At 37.6% G+C, this 17906-nt stretch overlaps 1 protein-coding gene across 4 annotated transcripts in view; it reads left to right on the top strand.

The window, feature by feature from the left end:
• The first annotated feature begins 1023 nt into the window (after positions 1–1023).
• Positions 1024–17906, top strand: part of DNAJC24 (DnaJ heat shock protein family (Hsp40) member C24) — a 42012-nt gene continuing 25129 nt past the window's right edge. For all 4 annotated transcript variants that reach the window (XM_074885010.1, XM_074885009.1, XM_074885014.1 and 1 more), the window contains exons 1-2: positions 1024–1101; positions 2505–2645. In XM_074885010.1, the coding sequence (XP_074741111.1) occupies positions 2538–2645 (108 nt within the window). In that variant the 5' untranslated portion in view covers positions 1024–1101; positions 2505–2537. The remainder of the gene's footprint in view (positions 1102–2504; positions 2646–17906) is intronic.

Genomic DNA, 17906 nt, shown 5'->3' with positions numbered 1-17906 from the left:
GTTGTTCTGCTGACTTCAGAAATAATTTCTTAACATTTATAGTTAATTTTATCTTGAACAACTAATTACAGATAATTATAATATGGGATACAAATGCTCACAATCTCTCAAATAACTCTGAGTTTAAACTATAAGCACCAATCCTATAATCAGTTAAAATGGAAAAAACTCTATATGCAACATTTAAGAGTTCTGGGCATACAGGATAAAAATGGATATTGTAAATGTATCCAGCCTGTAAGAGGATATTAACCATTTGTGGTAAAAGCATGGGTGTAGTAACCAATCTCCAAGATATTACCTTACCTTTCACCCTTTTAATTTCCCCCCTTCACAACAACAGTACTTGTTCACACATCAGCCCCTATCAGTGGCTGAGAGGAATACATTAAATGCTGTGGGCCATTCCAGTTATGCCCGCGGTTTTCTCCCTAGATACAGCTGGGCAGAGGGAAGCCGACGGCGTGTGTCAGCCACACGCCGAGCCGATCCCGGGGTGCCGGCGGGCCCGCGCCCTCAGCGCTCGGCGGCCCGCGGTGCCCCGGGGTCGGTTAAACTCTGCCTCCAGGGCGGGGTGGCGGGGGAGGAGGCCTGCAACGAGGGAAGGCAAAATGCACCCGGTGCGCCCCGGATCTTCCCGCACCTGGAGGTGGAGTCCCTGAGGGGAGAGGGGTGTCGGGCGGCCCGGCCTCCCGCTCAGCGAGCGAGGGAGGGTAAGGTGGCCCCCGGTGTCTTCGCGCACCCAGAGACGGAATCCCTGAGGGGAAGGGGAGGTGAAAAGATGGTCCCGCTCACCCCGGGCCGGGAACGAGCGCTGGAGGGCGGCCGGCGCCGTTACTTACTGAGCCCGGCGGCAGTCTCGCAGCTCCGGAGCGCCGCTGGTCGCCATAGAGACGGCGTCGGGCCTCGGCCAGGGCTCCGCTTCCTGCGGGTGCCAACGCCACTACTGCCCGGGCGGAAACAGGCACGGCGGCCCCGCAGGCCACACGCGCTGCCGTCCCCTCGCCACGCTAACGGCGCTGCGCGGAGGCGTCGTTTCCCACCGGACGAGTTATGGGGGGCACCGGCCGCTTCCATCGCCGGGCTGGCGGTGCGGGGCAGGTGGGTGCTCGCGCTTGCCGTGGGGCCGGCGGGGGGTGTCTTTGCGCCCCGCTTCCGTGCTGAGGGGGTGGCGGGAAGCCCTCGGCGGCTGTGGCCGGGCTCCGGCCGCCTCCCGGGCCTCCCTTCGCGGGTCCTGCCGGCCTCCTCCCGCTGTCGAGGTCCGGGCGTGCCGCCTGCCGCCGCGTCGGCTGGCGCGGAGCCCCTGGGCTGGGGTGGGCCCGCTGGTCCCAGGCGGGGGACTGCGGCGGCCGAGCGTGGCCTCAGGCGGGGCTTGTGTTTTCGCGTGTTTCTAAAAACCCTTGTGGGTTCCTGAGGGAGAAAGGGGTCTTCGTGGAGAAAGGTGCGGGGCGGGCATGCATGTGTGCGTGGTGCTTCCCTAGAGGAAGGGGGGGCGGGTACCCTGCGGTCGGGTGTGCCCCCTTTGCGGTTGTAGCTCTGCGAAGTTTGAAAAGCATACTTTTCTTCCCCCGTGAAAAAAGAATTTTTTCTGAAGTATGACGGTAGTCATCAGAAAGCGGTTTTAGACCTGAAATGGAAGAAAATCCTTTTTCTTTCAACAATAAAGGCTTATAAAACTTGACAAATTACAGAGCGCTTCCCTACTGACAGTTATTTTGTATCAGAATGTTAATGATAAATCAGCTACTACAAGCTTGAGATTTCAGTATACTTAAGAATCTGCTTGGAGCTCAAGCATTACTGTACTGTTACTGGCATTTAATTCTCCTGTATATTTTTTTCATTCTGAATCATTGGCTTGACGACAGATGGCCAAAAATAAGAAGCACCCTAGTTAGATTTTACTTAGCAGCCTGTGCTAACCTTATATGGTTTTGTTCATTGTTTGTTTGTTTTTATATGTTCTTCTACTTTAATATTAAAAAAGCTAAATCTTCTTACACAGCAGCATGAAGGACTGTCCATACTGTGAACGTCATTGTGTAAAAACTGAGCCGTACCTTTTTGTCGTCTTGCACATATCTCAGACTTGACAAAATGTCACACTTTTATGTTCTTAATTTTTACATGCTAAGTACAGTATTGCTTCAAAATAAAAAGTGTGTATTTTTAAAAGTGTATATATAACCTGAGTAGGTTCAAAATAGTTCAGACAGCTAAAATGTAAAATTATTTTAAAGGAATATGAACAGCTTCTGAAACACGATATACAAGGGAACTGGGACAGGAAACACAACAAACCACTTCATGTATGACAACCTATGGAATGGAGTGGCCATGTGAATTAAGCTGGTTTTTTGCACTGTAGATCTTATGTAGCGGTGTAGATGTGCTTAAGGGCTGCAGTCTATTTCACGACCCTGTAGTTTGTCACGTTTCCTCATTTTTGCTTTTTCTAGTTGTTCCTCTTTCAAATTGTAATTATGTTTAATTTTCTTGCACAGTGCTAAGAAAGTAATTTCAAAGCCAGTCAGACTATGGCCTTTGAAAGGATAACACAAAAGGACTGGTACAAAATCCTGGGTGCAAAGCCATCGGACAGCCCAGCAGAACTAAAACGGAAGTACCAAAAACTTGCTTTATTAGTAAGTATGGTTTTGTTATTTAAGATGTGTGAAAATAAATTTATAAAACAATAAGATAATAATTGCAGGGTTTGTTTTTACAATTTTTGTATAAATATAATTAATCAGAGTACGTTTATGATACCAGTTCACTGAGGCTGGTTTAAGTTTGAAATAATCGTCTGGAGTTTGAGTTACCATTATATTTTGCAAAGAGGGGTTGTGGTGTTCTGGTTCCAAAACAGATATGTCTCCCAGCTTTGGTAAACGTTTATGAATGAACTGAACCAAGTAGTTCATCAGGTGCAGGATAATCAAGCACACAAGTCAAAAAAGGTCATTGTTCATAGCACAGTCGTGAAATTTGCTAACATACTTGTGGTGTTTCCTATCGTGTGTGCAGTTATGGTGTGCTGAATGCAACCCTTGAATATATAAAGACCAGATGCAAAGAGTAAAAGTTCTTCCTGATAGTATGCAGTAATGAAATAGAAAATGCGTAGGAGGAAAATACATTAATATCAGTTTTATTTGAAAGTTTCTGGTGCATTTCTGTGGAGTCATGTTTTTGGTCTTGCATTAAGACTTGATGTTTTGTGACTTTTCTTAATTTTTCCTGTACTCCTGGTATACGTGCTTTACCAGATTACTTCTTAAGATTCTTAGTTCTTCTGTTTTCCTCCTTCCCCTGAATTCAGGCTTTTTGCTCAAATGCTCAAATGATAGTTTGGCCTGGCTTTCTGAGGAAAGTGGGGTGTGGGTTGTTTTTTTTTTTTTTTAATACTATTGACCATTTTCAGCCAGATATGATAGACAAATAGAATTCCCAAGGTAACTAAATTCATAAATTTCTTGAAAACTGTCAACCCGGATAGAGAAGGTGAGCAGAATTCAGTTTTTATATATTCCCTTAGGTAGCTGCTAGCTAGACTGTCAATACTGGCAGGGCATTATGAGAGTTCATGCACGGCTAATCTTGCTTGGTTTGAGGTGTCGGAACAAATGTGATAAGAAGTTGGGATTTTTAAGTGAGATAAAGAGAATGCCAGTCAATCAATCACTGGATTTTATTACAGTTGAAATAAATTTGTGGGTTGTTTTTTCTTTGTGTTTTGTTTTTATTTCTAACCCCTGTGAAAACTGTTTTAAAGGTCATTTCACCAGTATGTTCCAAATTTACACATTTTGATACTCTTCAGTTGAATTTGCTGAGCAATCCTGCTGTACTTCCACTGCTTCTCAGTGCTTCCTGCTAACTTATTTCTTTGTCTGAAACTGATCTGTGTACTTAGTGTCTTAATTTTCAACCCTTTACAAGATGTTTGCATGCAGATACAGGCCATAAATCCTTCGGTCCTCACTATTAAACATTAGAAGAATCAATGTAGGAGAGCACTTTGAAAACCAAGTTTCTTACTTTTGCTCTTAATAGAAATAGTTGTTTTCTTGGACCTCCTAATGTTTTTGTTTTAATGAATTACTAGTAAAATGTGAATAAAATATTAAAAATTATCTATTTGTCCTGAATGAAAACAAAAGGGGACCACAGTGCAAATACCTCTTCTGTTTAGATAGGTGGTTAATTTAAACTGAATACTGCAATGGAATTAATATATTTCTTTCACTATGAATCTATGTATAGTAATGGAATTAAAATAACATGTAAGGTGTTGTTCAGAGCTGTTTGCCACAGAACTGAAACTACATAGTGCCTTTCCTATATGATTTTTTTTAAATGAAACTGACACTTTGTGTTATAGTGCTGTACTTTCATGTAATTATTTTGAAGTGTATGAAGTGAGAATTGTTGGAGTTTACAACTGTCTGTTTACTGTAGTTTTAGAAGATGAAAATAGTATTTTAATATACAAGCCTGTCTTTAGAAACTGTATATTTCCAAACTAATTGGTTAGTTCTCTTTATTTGAAAGCCGGTGAGAAATGTTAGAGAAATTAACATACTTTTTTTTTTTTTCTTTTGCTGTTTGGCTCAGAATTCCTTTGCTATCTGTGATGGATCTCCCCAACTAAAAAGCCCCACTGATGTTTACTTGTCGGTGTTTTCTCCAAGGCAGATCTGCTGCTTGTCTGTTGTTGTTACCATATGTCCTGTCTCTATTCATCTTTTTCTTTTAGCTGAGCTGTTACAGACTCAACTTGTTTGTCCACTTACTAATACTAGCCTAGCACAGTCAGTCTAAAGTCTGTAACAGCATGATGGTAATAAAACGATAATTACTTTTATGCTCCTTAAAAACTCATTGGCTGTAGGAGTGACTGGAGACTACACCTCATACCTTTGCTAGAAGGTGCTCATATAGTACATAGTTACAGTCTGAAAGTCATTGCTACAGATGTTGTTGAGTCCAAGGGGTTCCATGGTTGAAAAAGTTGTTAGATGTTTATGAAAGAAAAGTCTGCCATGGCATATTAACACAAAAAAATACTCTGATTCAGAAATCCATGAGCTATGGACTTCTGAATACTGGTGGAATATATAAGGGAGTTGTTGTATGTTTGTTCTATGCTGTTACTATTCCCTGGGCATCCACTGTTTGTTGTTAGTACAAACCATGGCACTGGATGGACCTCTCGTCTTGCCTGTTGTGCCCTATTCATATGAAGTAACTCCCTTCCTCCCCAAGTAAAGCTTGTACTTGCAGCTCTTGGTAGCTTCACACCCCTAAACTGATAAAGTGCTCATTTTGGCTTTTTTAAAGCTGCTGTTGGAGATAGCGGTGGTAGAAATAGTAGTAGAATTGGTGTGGTCTACATGCAGACGTTTTCATGTACTGTGGTAGTAGTCAATTATCAGAGTAACTCCAGTTTAGAAGCTGGAACAGCAGGTGAGCACACCCATGTATTGCCTGTTATGAGATTTCATGACAAATTATATGGTCAGTACAAAAAGTTTTCTGGCTTATGTGTAGCAGCAGAAGTTAACATCCTGAAATATTGTACTGTGCTAATTACCTTCAAATACAAAAGTTTATAAAGCAACTTGCATCTTGCATACCAATTGCAATTAATATGACATTCATTCTGTAATCATGAATATTCTGATCACACATGTTCATTAACTTCAAGCATAATAAATAGTGGAATTTATTTTTTAAAATAATTCTGCTGTTAAAATAAAAATGGCAAATGTCTGATTCCAAGCCTTCTTCAAATGATCCCCAGTGCTTCATGTTGAGCATTTGCTTTTTGCCATCTGCTATTTTCTGTTTGTCAACACATGTATGCTTAGCATCTTGAATGAACAGGCAGATGTAAATTTCCAAAGCTAAAAAGAGTTGGAGATCTTGCCATATGTCATCTAAAAGTTAACTATAGTTAAATCTCAGGACTGACCTTAATAAAACAAAGTAGTATGCAATTAAAAATGGTTGAACTGCAGTTTTGTAAGAATTAGCTTAAAACTGATTAATTTTTAAAATATAACTTGTGTTTGCCAGTTCTAACAAATTGATGATGGAAAACATTAATAAGCCATAACAAATAAAACTGCATATGCACCCTACTGGAGTAAATACATTTACTTACATTTTACCATATTTTGCTTTGCTGTACTTAATTTTAACTCATTTCGTCAGATCATAACATATGTTTTAAGTGGATTATTTTACTATGGATAACGTCAATTCCGTCTTTAAGAATCGTATTAATTTGATACAGAAAGTAGCACAGATTTGACCTAAAAGTAGAGATTTTTTTTAATAATTTTTTTCTTTTCACCTTCTAAGTATTTAAGTAGAAGTTCGTATTTATAAAATTTCCTTGCAACTCAATGAAACTTAAATTTATTTCTTTTAAATTCTCTGTACTTATGTGACTCTCATACCTGGATCATCTTGATACTTTATTACTGTAACAATCAATAGCAGCTGAAGATGACAGACTTCTGGGCACAAGACTTGTGTGACACTGGCAATTCTATAAATAGCTTATTTTTAAAACAAAGGCAAACTTTCGTGTATGCTGGCTTATGCTCTGGTGTCTTCTGTAGCACAGAGCTTCAGCCAGTAATTCTGAAAGAAAAAAAAATTAGACCTGTATTTTGTAAGCAGCATCGCTTAATGCAAAGATTCTTTGATTGGCTATTGTAAGTTCATGCTAAAGTGCTTTCCTTGCACAGAAGACTTTCAGTTTCCATACTCTGAAAGGAATCACAACAAACTTTGAGAATTAATATGTTGTCTAGGTAGTAGGGTTGTCTAGGTAGTAGGAATGTGATCTTTAATCTGCTGTCTTTGGAACATGCTGATGGTTTTGAGATATTTGGGATACATGTAGCCTTTTTATCCACAGTTAACATGCACAGGAGTTTGAACAAGAAGATTTCTTAAATGGATAAACAGGTTTTGTGCTCTATACTTAGTTTTTCAAGGAGTCCCATAGAGCTTTTGGGAAGGACAGTGCTTACGTTCCATTTCTGAATGTGATAAAATTAACAGAGGATGAAATTAGAGTAACAAAAGTAGCATATTGTGGAAAAAATTACACCATCTTATTATTGGCACAATTTTTACATCTCCTTTTGGTCTAGCACTTTGTGGTCAAAGAATGAGTTGCCAGATTGTTTTCAAATTTTCATGTAGCTGCTCTATATCTGAAAACTGCTTTTTACAGGGAATAAAGTCACCAAACACATAAGCTTTGTCTAGCTGAAAATCAGGTGTCTGTTCCTGTTGATGCTGATGATATTATAGGATACCTTTCAACTGGAAAAAAAATTATTGTGCAGGAAAATTACATGCTGCTGTTACAATGTGTGCCCTAATCTTAAAGAAAATCCATGTAATTTGAGCAGGGAGTATGCAGGAAGCTCTTACTTTTAATATGGTAAGGAAATAAAATGTGCCATTTAACACATAGCGTTACAAAGATTATCTTTTTATCAGAAGGGGTGGTGTGTGTATAGAAATACAAAGTGTTAAGGTGATCACTTAATCTTTTTGAAAGAGTAGAAAGTTTGAAAAGAGCATCAGGCATAGCTGAGTGACTCAGCAACAATTAAAAAAAAAAGGACATTAATAGAAATTTAATGAAGAAAAATAACTTCAAGAAGAGACTGTTCCATTGAGCTTGTGTAGCAGAAAGACATCTGTCTTTCTGGGGAGGAAAAAAATCTGTTGTATCTTAACAGATTTATGTACACATCTAAATTCTGCAATCACAAGAAGTGTAGAGTGTATTTATGTAAAGTTAAAGATCTGCTTCCTGGATTGTTGTGTTAAAGCTTGTTCCAAAATAAATTCAGTGTTGCTCCTGAAAGCACTTGCCTACTGAGGAACTTCTTTTCATGCTGAGTTTAAGTTGAGAATTTGAATCTTTAAAATGAGCTTTGTATGAGAAGCCTCATAATAATGCTTTTCATCATGAAAATTACACAGTGTGCGTATTCCTTCCTTTTAATAGCTTTTGCAGGTTTTTTTATTTTTTTGTTTCAATAGCAGCATACTTGTTAGAGATACTTACCAGATTATCATGCTTGGCTAACTAGTTTCAGCTAACTTGTAGGAAATGTTTTTTGTAATTTGACAGTATAAACAGAACAAGTTCAGTGCAGCCTGATTGTAGCTTGGCTGAAGTTAATATAATTGCAGCAGAGAGAAAGATAAGCCAGGAAAGACTATTGTTTTGACACTCTGGGTAGTTTTATTTTGAGCTGTTCTTTATATCTCATTTACTATATATGACTAATAAAATACAAGGGGGCATATTTTCAAGTTGGGTCTTGAAAAATTGGCTATTAGTTTACATAGCATATAATGAACCTCAGTGTTACAGGAGTCACTAGTTCAAACAGCTTGATTAGCCAGATCATGATCACGCTGAGGTTCCCACTGCTGTTTAAGCTGTGAGAACTCTTGTTCAATTCATCCACGTGTTGGTTTTTTTCGTGGTGGTTGGTTAGTGTTTTTTCTTGCACCAGAAGAGGTCATTATGATATTCAGTAGTAGGTCTGAAGAACAGGTATTTACCCTGGCAGTGATCATGTTGCAGTAACGGGAACTTTCATTGATCTGAATAGTATCACAGATTTGTTGTGTGTGTCAAGATGGTACTTAAAAGCCAAACGTTCTGGAGATGCGCAGTGCTGCCACGCGCAGTGATACAGGCTGCCGAAGATCCTGCTCGCTCCCTGGGAATTGTGTGAAGATGTGGCAGTTGGTCTTTGGGCCTTACATGCTCTCATTAGCGTAACTGGCCAATGAGAGTGTGTGTTCTACATAACTAGGCAGCTGACTAATCAAATGAAATGCAGTGATAAACCAATTAATGCTCTGATTGGTCAACAACCAGCTGGAAGGCATACTTAGGACACATCGTATACAGGAACAGGCTGAGGAAGGTATCCCGACTGGCAGAAGGGATGGGGGGAAGAGAAGTCATGGATGTGGGTGAAGAGAAAAAGGATGTAGTAAGGTATGATAGTAAGGAAAGGGGCATGTGACAGTATTGGTGTGTAGCCTGCAGTACTCCTTTATTAGAGGTGGGTGTCAACCATATCTCAGTTTATATGGAGTGGTCTCACTTTTTATTACTTTGTAATGTTTAATTTTTTATATTGTTTTTTAAAGATGTAAGTTAATTTTAACAAGTGTATGGGTGTGAACATCCTATAGCAGAAAGTTATTTTTAACTGTTATGTAAAATGTGAGAAAATCTATAGCATCACAAAATAAGCCAGCAAGTAAGTAATATATTGCTTATCCAGGTAGTTCAGCCAGTTGTGAAAGTAATGTTAGTTTGGAAAATGATTTCCAGATTTAATCTGTTCACTTACTGGGTTATTGTCTGTAGCTTATTTGTTATGATGAACAGCTTCTGATACTTCATCCTCTGTAGTTTTAAGGTACATACATAAGAACAAAATCAGCATTAGGCAATTGAAATATGACATTCAGCCAATTTGAACTTGGCCTTCAATGTCATTTGTACCCTGTGAAGGAATCTGATGCCTCTCTTGAACGTTTTGTGCACTGGTTATTTCAGTTATTAATTGTGACAATATATTAAAAATTGAATCTACACTGTCTTGAATAGACTTCTTGTGAAGGGTATTCCATACTTATTGTGTTCTGAGGTAGTATAAAATTAAAATTCTGAGTAAAAATAAAATCTGAAGTACTACTTTTAAATTATAAAGATGTTTCTTTGCTTAATATTTGCAAGTGTTCTTTCAGCACTTTTGATGACACACTGAAGTAGTTTTATATTGTACGGTGTGCTTTTTATCTCATTTCTAAGGTGAGACATCTACAATAAAAATCACGTAGTGAAAGATATGAATTAAAGCACAAAGAATGAAGCTAGGAAGACCAGTATAATGTTTTCACATAAGTAAATGTTCTGATTATTCTGATGTTTGAGCAGCCACAGACAAGACTACCTTGAGTTGTTCAGTATTTTCAAATCAGGCTACTTAAATTTAAGTGCCTACTTCTGAACTTTTAAGTACTGGGTCAATTATTTAAAGAAGGTATAATCCCAGAGCATAGATTTGAAGCATAATAAATTTTGAGGGTGGAATCAATCATCTAGCAATAACTGTGTTTGTATAAGGATCTCTTATTGCTATTAAATGAAATTGACCATGTTTGCGTTGAATCCAAAATAGTTATTATATTTTTAAAATACTGTAGTATGAGGTAGTAACCCATAAAACTTAGTGTTTTGGGGACTTGTATATTTTTTTAGATTTAAATAAATTATCTGTATGTAATTTGCCTTATGTTTAAAATATCTAATATAATTATTATGGAAACTTGTTAAAGCAACACATTCCCACATTCTTTCTTTCCTTCATCTTTAAACACTTTAGAGTCAGAAAATCATGATCTGAATGACATAACTGTCCCACCCTCCATCTTTTCCTTGCCTCGGTGCATCATGAATGCTTCCCTATCTCCCATTGAGCTCAAATGCTCAGCAGACATGAGGTCATTTGGACTGATTTAATGCAGAAGCAGATTTTTATACCTGAAGGTCTGTCTTGTAGGACACCTTGTAGATAGCTTGTATTATTACAGTAATAAAGTTCAGCTTTTTTTGTTGTAGTCTGCTAGTCATTTGGATAAATTCTGTTAATTAATTTTCAGTATGTTAGGGTTACACTTTAAGGCTGTAAAGTCAGTAGTCAGATATTTCAAAAGCTTGACCCTTTGTTGTTGTTACCAATAAATTAACAGTAACAAATTCACTCTGTGTTGCTTGGATTTATGAGCATCCATGGTCAAAGAAGATAAAGATTACCAAGTTTTCTGAGCAGCATCTTAGCTAAACATTTTTCTTTTCTTGACATACCATTAAATAGTAACTGATTAGGTGTTTGAGGAGAAGCTGAACAAGTGGTCCTCTTAAGAGATACTTACCTTCTGTCAGAGCATGCCAGCAATCCAGTATTAGTTCCTACTACTGTAGAATAGCAATGCAAAGTACGGGCTTGATAGGATTCTCTCAGCATAACTATGGCTTCTGTTACTGTAATGAAAATCTTGGATTATTCCTCTACAGTTGCTGATCTGTCCTGGGTGATGACTTCACCTTTTCATCTCCATCTCTTGACTGGTCCTTCTTAAAATGGGCAAGTTCTGTAAAGACTAAGACCATCTATATAGAGTGCTTATTAAATATCAACGGCAAAAAGCTCAGTAATAAATACTGTTAAATGAGCAGAGTATTCTATTGTCGCATGATTTTCTGGAGTCATCTCAAAGTATGTCCTTTTAGTAGTTATGAGGACACACCATCAAAGTTGTTTCCTTACTGCATATGGAGAAATTTGCCAACCAGGACCAACCTCAAATTAGAAGTTAAATTAACACCAAACTAGTGATCAATCCAGAGGTGAATGTATCCTTTAAGCCATCAGTGTGAGTAAATCCAATCCAAACTAGATACAAAGTTTATGTGGTTCTGTGGATTATGTTCAGAATTGTTTTGTCACCATGGCCATGAAATTTTGAAATAACTGAATGCTGATGTGTGTTTTGGTTTTGCTTTTGTTTTTTTTTCTGTTGGTTTTTTTAATACTGGTGTGATATCCATGAAATGGAGTCTTTATGCCATAGTCACAGCATACTTCATGGCCTCTGATTTTAGGGGTTGAAACATATAAAGATGCTTTAGACTCATTTGGCATTGCCTCAGATATGAAAGTATTGTCTGTACAATAGGCTGTGGTGCTCCTGTTTTTATTTAGATACAGTGTAACAGGTTTACTAATATATCTCTTAAGCTGCCTTCTAAAAGGTAGGTGGTTTCTTCATGGGTTTTGCACCCAGATGTTTTCTAAACTGGAGTGCTAAATTCTGTTAATATTTAGCTTTTCATGTCCATTTTAAAAGTTATAATTTGACTAGGGCCTAACCTGTTATTTTGAGATCATGAATGGCTTCAAATACTGTAGAGATTCTATATTGTTCCTAGAGATGAGGAAAGCTGAAAGCAGTATTTTCAAGAAAACAAAAAACAAAACCACCTGCAGCTTTTGAAGTATTATGCAAGTGTTAGTTGTGCTTGCTAATAAATAATTTTTTCAAATTCTTCAAGGCCTGCTTTCCACAGTGACTTCTGCAGCTGAAGTGCCTTAGGGACTGATTATTTTGCATTATGCTTAAATCTAACTTCTTGAAGGTGTCTGTTTTTAGGTATTCTAAATTAATTTGAAAACTTTGGTTTAAAAACTTTGGTTTGAAATACTGTTTTAGTGACAATCATCTGGGGGTAGGGGGACAACACAAAAACCTGTGTTTTGTGCTCAGCAGTTCTTAGGAAGTTGTGGGGTATCAAAGCAGTTGACTTTCTCAGCCTGCAGAAAGGTATTCATCTTGCAAGTCACAGTGCCAGCTGATGCCTACTGCCCCTAACTGCCTGTCCCTGCCCTTCTGCCAGATGTTACTCAGCCAGGAAATAGCATCCTGTGGGTTTTCCTTCATCCACTACCATACATGTCAGCTGGAAAAGTTTATGCCCATTTTTTCAGTAGTTTAAGCAACTCCGGTTGGTTGTTTGGGGTTTTTTTTTATAATACAATACAGGATTCTGGGGTTTGGTTTCACATGAAAGTAGCATTTGCCTAAACTAGTTTCCTAATTCGTGAATTAGCTATTAGTGAATGCCAGTTATGTGGTCTGCATAACTTGCATATTGCTGTGTACATTTAATCCTAACTTTTTTATTATTCTGGCTGTTTTTAAAAGAAAGCAAGCAGGGTTGTCTGTGGGTTTTCTCTTTTAAAATTATTCATTGGGTGGTGAATAACTAAAATGTTACAAAAAATTCCTTTTTCCTCCTGTGTAATATCTTGATGATGATTTGCTGCAAATACACTGAGTTACAGCAAATATTTTCTTATAGTAACAGCAATAATATTATCTGAAGTATTCATATTCTGGTGATTCTTATTTGCCTCAAGTGAAGTTGGAGGTCTGCTGTGCTGGATGTTGTGTATAGCAGTGGTTATCTCAGGCCTGAAGGTATGGAAAAGGTTAATAATGTGTGTAAAACATGCAAGCAGTTCAATATTGTGTGGGAAGCTGAGATTGATACTTGCATAAGGGTTTCTGATTACAGCAGATTGTGAGGAGGAAAAAGGGACAAGAATGGATACAGTTTTCACCAGCTAGTTGATCACTGAGTGGTGTTAGAAAAATGTCATAGAATGGATAAGGTATAAGAGATTAGAAGGAAAATGAAACTGTCGTCTTTTATTTTTCCTCAAATGAGGAATACTTCCTATGAATAAGAATCATCCTGGAGATGGACAGTGGAGGCTGGAATCAGTGTCAAAGCAGATAACAAGATCAGGTAGGAGAAGGCTAAAGTTGTTTAAAAAGCTTAAAGATTGTTTGGGGGGGGGGGGGGGGCGGGGAGGAAGAAGAGATGGATTGAAGTAATGAATCAATAAGATAAATTCCCTGCTCTTTTGTCCACCTGTCTTTGGATAGGACATCCTTTGGGAGAGTTTAAATCTCTATATGAAAAGACTAAATGTCACAAGGAACTTTTCACTTTCTGATTCTCATCTTTGCAAGTGGAAAAAGCAGGCTACTTCCATGTTCCCTGCTAACTTCTGCCAATTGAGTGAACATGTCGAAAAGATTGATTGTGGGCTAGGAAGGCAAGTTTAAGACCTGGAATCATTCTTTTCATGGAAGTGAACAAGTTTCACATTTCAGACAGAGTGCTTTGCAAAATCACTGAAATAAGAAAAGCACCTTCAAAGTAATTTTGTTTTGTACTGTTTTAACATATGACCACACCTCCTTTTTTCTTTTTTTTTCCACTTTTCCAAATACTGCCATTTGAAAGCTTTCAATACTGAATTGTACTAGTTACTTAACAGGGGATAGCTTACAAAAATGTAAACAAGCGTGGAACCTGATCTAGTGAATGTACTCGCTTCTTTGTGTGAGTATCCTAGTGAAATGCATGAATTGCATTCCTGGTATTTTTGCAGATGATGAAATGAGTCCCATATTTAGCCCACTGAACATACATCTTGCCTGTTACAGTCTTTGTGCATAAGAAAGGATATGATCACATCAGTTCAATTTAGAAAGCCTGTAGGAGAGGAAATGTGAAGCAGATCTTTAAAAACAATATTAAACTTTATTTGCTTTGGTCTCCGTTTTTCATCAGGCTAGTGTAGTGCAGAGAAACAATGAAATGTTTTTGATGTAACCTTCTGGTAAGCATTAGGTGGCAGTAGTGTGTTGTATTTGGCAGCTACTTTGTCGTTTGGTTTTTTATCTTCTGCAATCTTTAGTGCAGTGTAATAAATGGATAAAACATGTATTTTCTTACAGTTTTTATAAAATGCTGATTTATGGTTGTTCTGACTATGTGACTAAGGGCAGCTGTTGTTTGGACTCTTGTATACATAGGTGGGATTAGCATACTGTCTGCACAATACTCATGACTAATTTGCTGATACACAGCAATAATAACTGCAAATATTCTGATGAGAAATATGCTGTTAACGACTGTTTTCATAAGCTGTTACCATTTCTAAATTTAATATAGCCTGTTAGGTGAAGTATGGGTTTTTTTGCTTGTGTGTACTCTTTTTTTTTTTCTTAGATAAAAAACAAACTTAGGCTGAAGAGAATGTTGGTAGGAACATAATTAACCTTTCAGCGTAGTGGTGTTGTTGTCACTCCAGATCTTACACATGCTATTATCTTGTGACCCTTTTGGAGGTTTTTTCCCCTTCATCCTTGTTTCTCACAGGTAAAGGATCTCAAGGAGTTTGGAACTGGTGTTGCATTGTATTAATTGGGCAGGATGATCAATTAATAGAAGAAGAGCAAGGAAGTGTTGACAGAACATGCTATCTAATTAGTACCTGATGAACCATGTAGGCCACAGAGCTCAGAGTGTACTGTTGCTTCAGGGTGGCTCCTATACAAGACCTTTATATGCAAAATAGGCCTACAGAAAAGCAAAAAAAAAGTGTTTCAGCATAGTTCCAATGCAGGAAGTCTTCATTGCTGAAAAACTTGACTTTCCACTGTAAACTTGGGGAAAGCTGGGAATACTTAATACTTCATGGAAAAAGCATGTATCAAAGTATCAAGCCTGTGTTTTATACAAGTCTTGCTCTTAAAAATCCTGTAGCTTTTTTTAGGTCTTTTTTTTTAATGTAAGAGGTGATCTAGAAATTACAGAAATAGATGAAATAGTTTTTTAAAATAAAACTGTGTAGTTTTTCTTCCTGCTTTTTGGAGTACTAAGAAATACTAGGACAGTAAGATTTCCTGATGGCTCATGTGATAAAATGGCAAGCAAAATCATTCTAAGTTAAGAGCAGGTAGCACCACAACACTTCAAGGTTCCATCCGAACTGGTTTTCTATTATGTATTAATTTGTAATAGTTTTTCAGTTGGGAATTAAGTAATTTTGAATTGAAAAGCACTTTAACAAGGTAGTACTTCCAGAATTATTTAGTTAGTGGTAATTAGGGTTTTTTCCATTCATTTGTATAAGTATATTGGTAATCAATTCATACTGTTCATTCAGAAATTCTCCCTCCTCCCATGATAGGAGAAAAGTTTAATGTTTACATGTTTAAAACAAACATTTTTTTCAAAATAATTCATTTTCTCCTGCAGTTTAAGCTGTTTTATTTTGCTGAAATAAACCACCCCATTTTACAATACTTTTTATTGAATCTCTTACATTTTTGTGAAATATTTAAGTGGTTTTTTCACCTTGCCCTAATTTAATGAGTTCAGCTGGTGAAGTTGGAAAATGGCGTCTTTCTGTGACCTTTCAGTGAGTGCCACAGGGTGGGGGCCAAGTGCACATTTGTCACCTTTTTCCTTGACCAGCACAGGTGGCTAAAACGTGCTTTTCTTAAATCTAGTTATCCAAAAATTCAAATTCCAGTTTAATAAACCATTTTATAATTCAGTCTGTGTTCTGATTTAAATCCATCACAGAATGGATACTGCAAGAAGAGTTCTGTAACAGCTAGTCTGCATAGATTCTAAGATGTATATCACGCCCATAACCAGAGTAAAGGATCCTTTGGAGTTGGTGTGCTTGATTGCTCAAATATAGCTGTTATATACGTGGTGTAGGTAATACCAAATGTGTGTGTTAATTCTATTATATGCTGATAGGGATTTGTGGCTTAAAGTATTCAGTGTGACAATGTATGTAAAATTAGCAAAAGTGTTAACTTTAAATGTAATTACTTAGCTCCTGGAGTGTTGTAATTACATTATATGGTTCCTTTTTTGTGCTGTGTCCAGCAGGGAGACTGTTCAGCTTTATATTTTGGTGTTCTGTCAACTGATCTTGAACTTTCAATACATGCTGCATAATTTGATTTAAAATACTGCTGCAAGCCTTATAATGACATAGTATAGAACTGGAAATGTGCAGTTTTGCTGGAGTGTGGGGTGGTGAGGGGAACCCAGTCTCCTATACCATGTTAAGCTTAGCTATAATATTTCAGATACACAAGTTTAATATCTTGGATAATTCTAAACATAAATTTATTGAGCCCTGAGACCAACAGAGTCAGAAGGCCTAGTTTTGTGATCATGAGGTCTGGGGCCTTGACCAGCCACTTTAAATTGCCTGATGACAGAGATTTCAGGAGGAGTACCCTTTGTCAAAAACCTGAAGTCGGTATGAACTTTGCAACAGAAGCAAGGTTTTTCCACTAGCTATCGCACTAGTCTCTCATGTTCAAGTTGTTTGGTAAGAGACTTTCAGACAGGCACTTCTGGATCAAAGCAACAATTCCAAATGTAATTTTAGAAAGAGAAAGGGTGCTGCACTAAGCTTAATGTCCAAACTTGATTTCAAAGCCATGGGAATAATAAGACTGAACACTGGCTTTTTGTGGGGAGAGAGAAAAGAATTGAGTGCAAATACAGAGAATGTTAGCCTACCATATTATTTTGATTTTTTTAAAAAATATTTTAGAAGAGTTGTTGATTTCTTACATATTTATAGGTGTGGCTTAAATATTGTGGTCACAGGGCCAGATTAAGGAATCTTGTTTTAAGTATAGTAATTTCTTTCTAATAAAAATGTGTCCACACGGTCTGTAGATAACTAGAGAAATGTATGCTGTTATATGACCCAATCCAGCCCTTGTTTAGCAGTTAATTTCTCCAGATTTCTATGAGCATTTGGTCAGATCTACACAGATTTGGTTGTTGGTTTAAATCTAGCCAAGGCTGGTGGTGTCTTAATTGCTACCACAGAGCAACCATTTGGCCTGTGTGAGATGAATGTTGTCAGGGTACCTTCTGCAAGGCAGACATTCATCCACTGGGAATGTATCAAGAAAGTTTTCATTAATTGGTCCCTTTGTTGGCATTTGTGGCAGAGCAGCCAAAAACTGAGTATGAACAGACACTCTATGTCAGGGGGGTGATATTTATTGGCAAGTTCCAGTAAAAACTGGTATTTACTACATATATTGTAAGCAGGGGCAAAGGACTTTCATTCTAAGAACAGCCTGGCATTAAATTTACTCATATTTCTTTTTTTTTTTTTTTTTTTTAAAAAAGGCAGGGAAATGTAACAAGAAATCAGACTGCAATTGAAAATTAAATAGGAAATAGTTGGTTAATATTTTTCTTCTTAATGTTGACTGTCTTGCAGCAGCTTTTAATATGATCTGAACTATTATGATGAGCTCTGTAGTCTACAGACATGTTTGCATGGACCTATGAATACTTCTGTCAGATGAGAACACTTGACAGTTTTTGTCCTGTCCTCGTTAGTTTAACAACTACAGTTGATAAG

This window comes from Strix uralensis, chromosome 15 (assembly GCF_047716275.1).
Source record: "Strix uralensis isolate ZFMK-TIS-50842 chromosome 15, bStrUra1, whole genome shotgun sequence".
In the NCBI taxonomy this organism is placed as follows: Eukaryota; Metazoa; Chordata; class Aves; order Strigiformes; family Strigidae; genus Strix; species Strix uralensis.
This window is presented reverse-complemented; position numbering and strand designations above follow the sequence as displayed.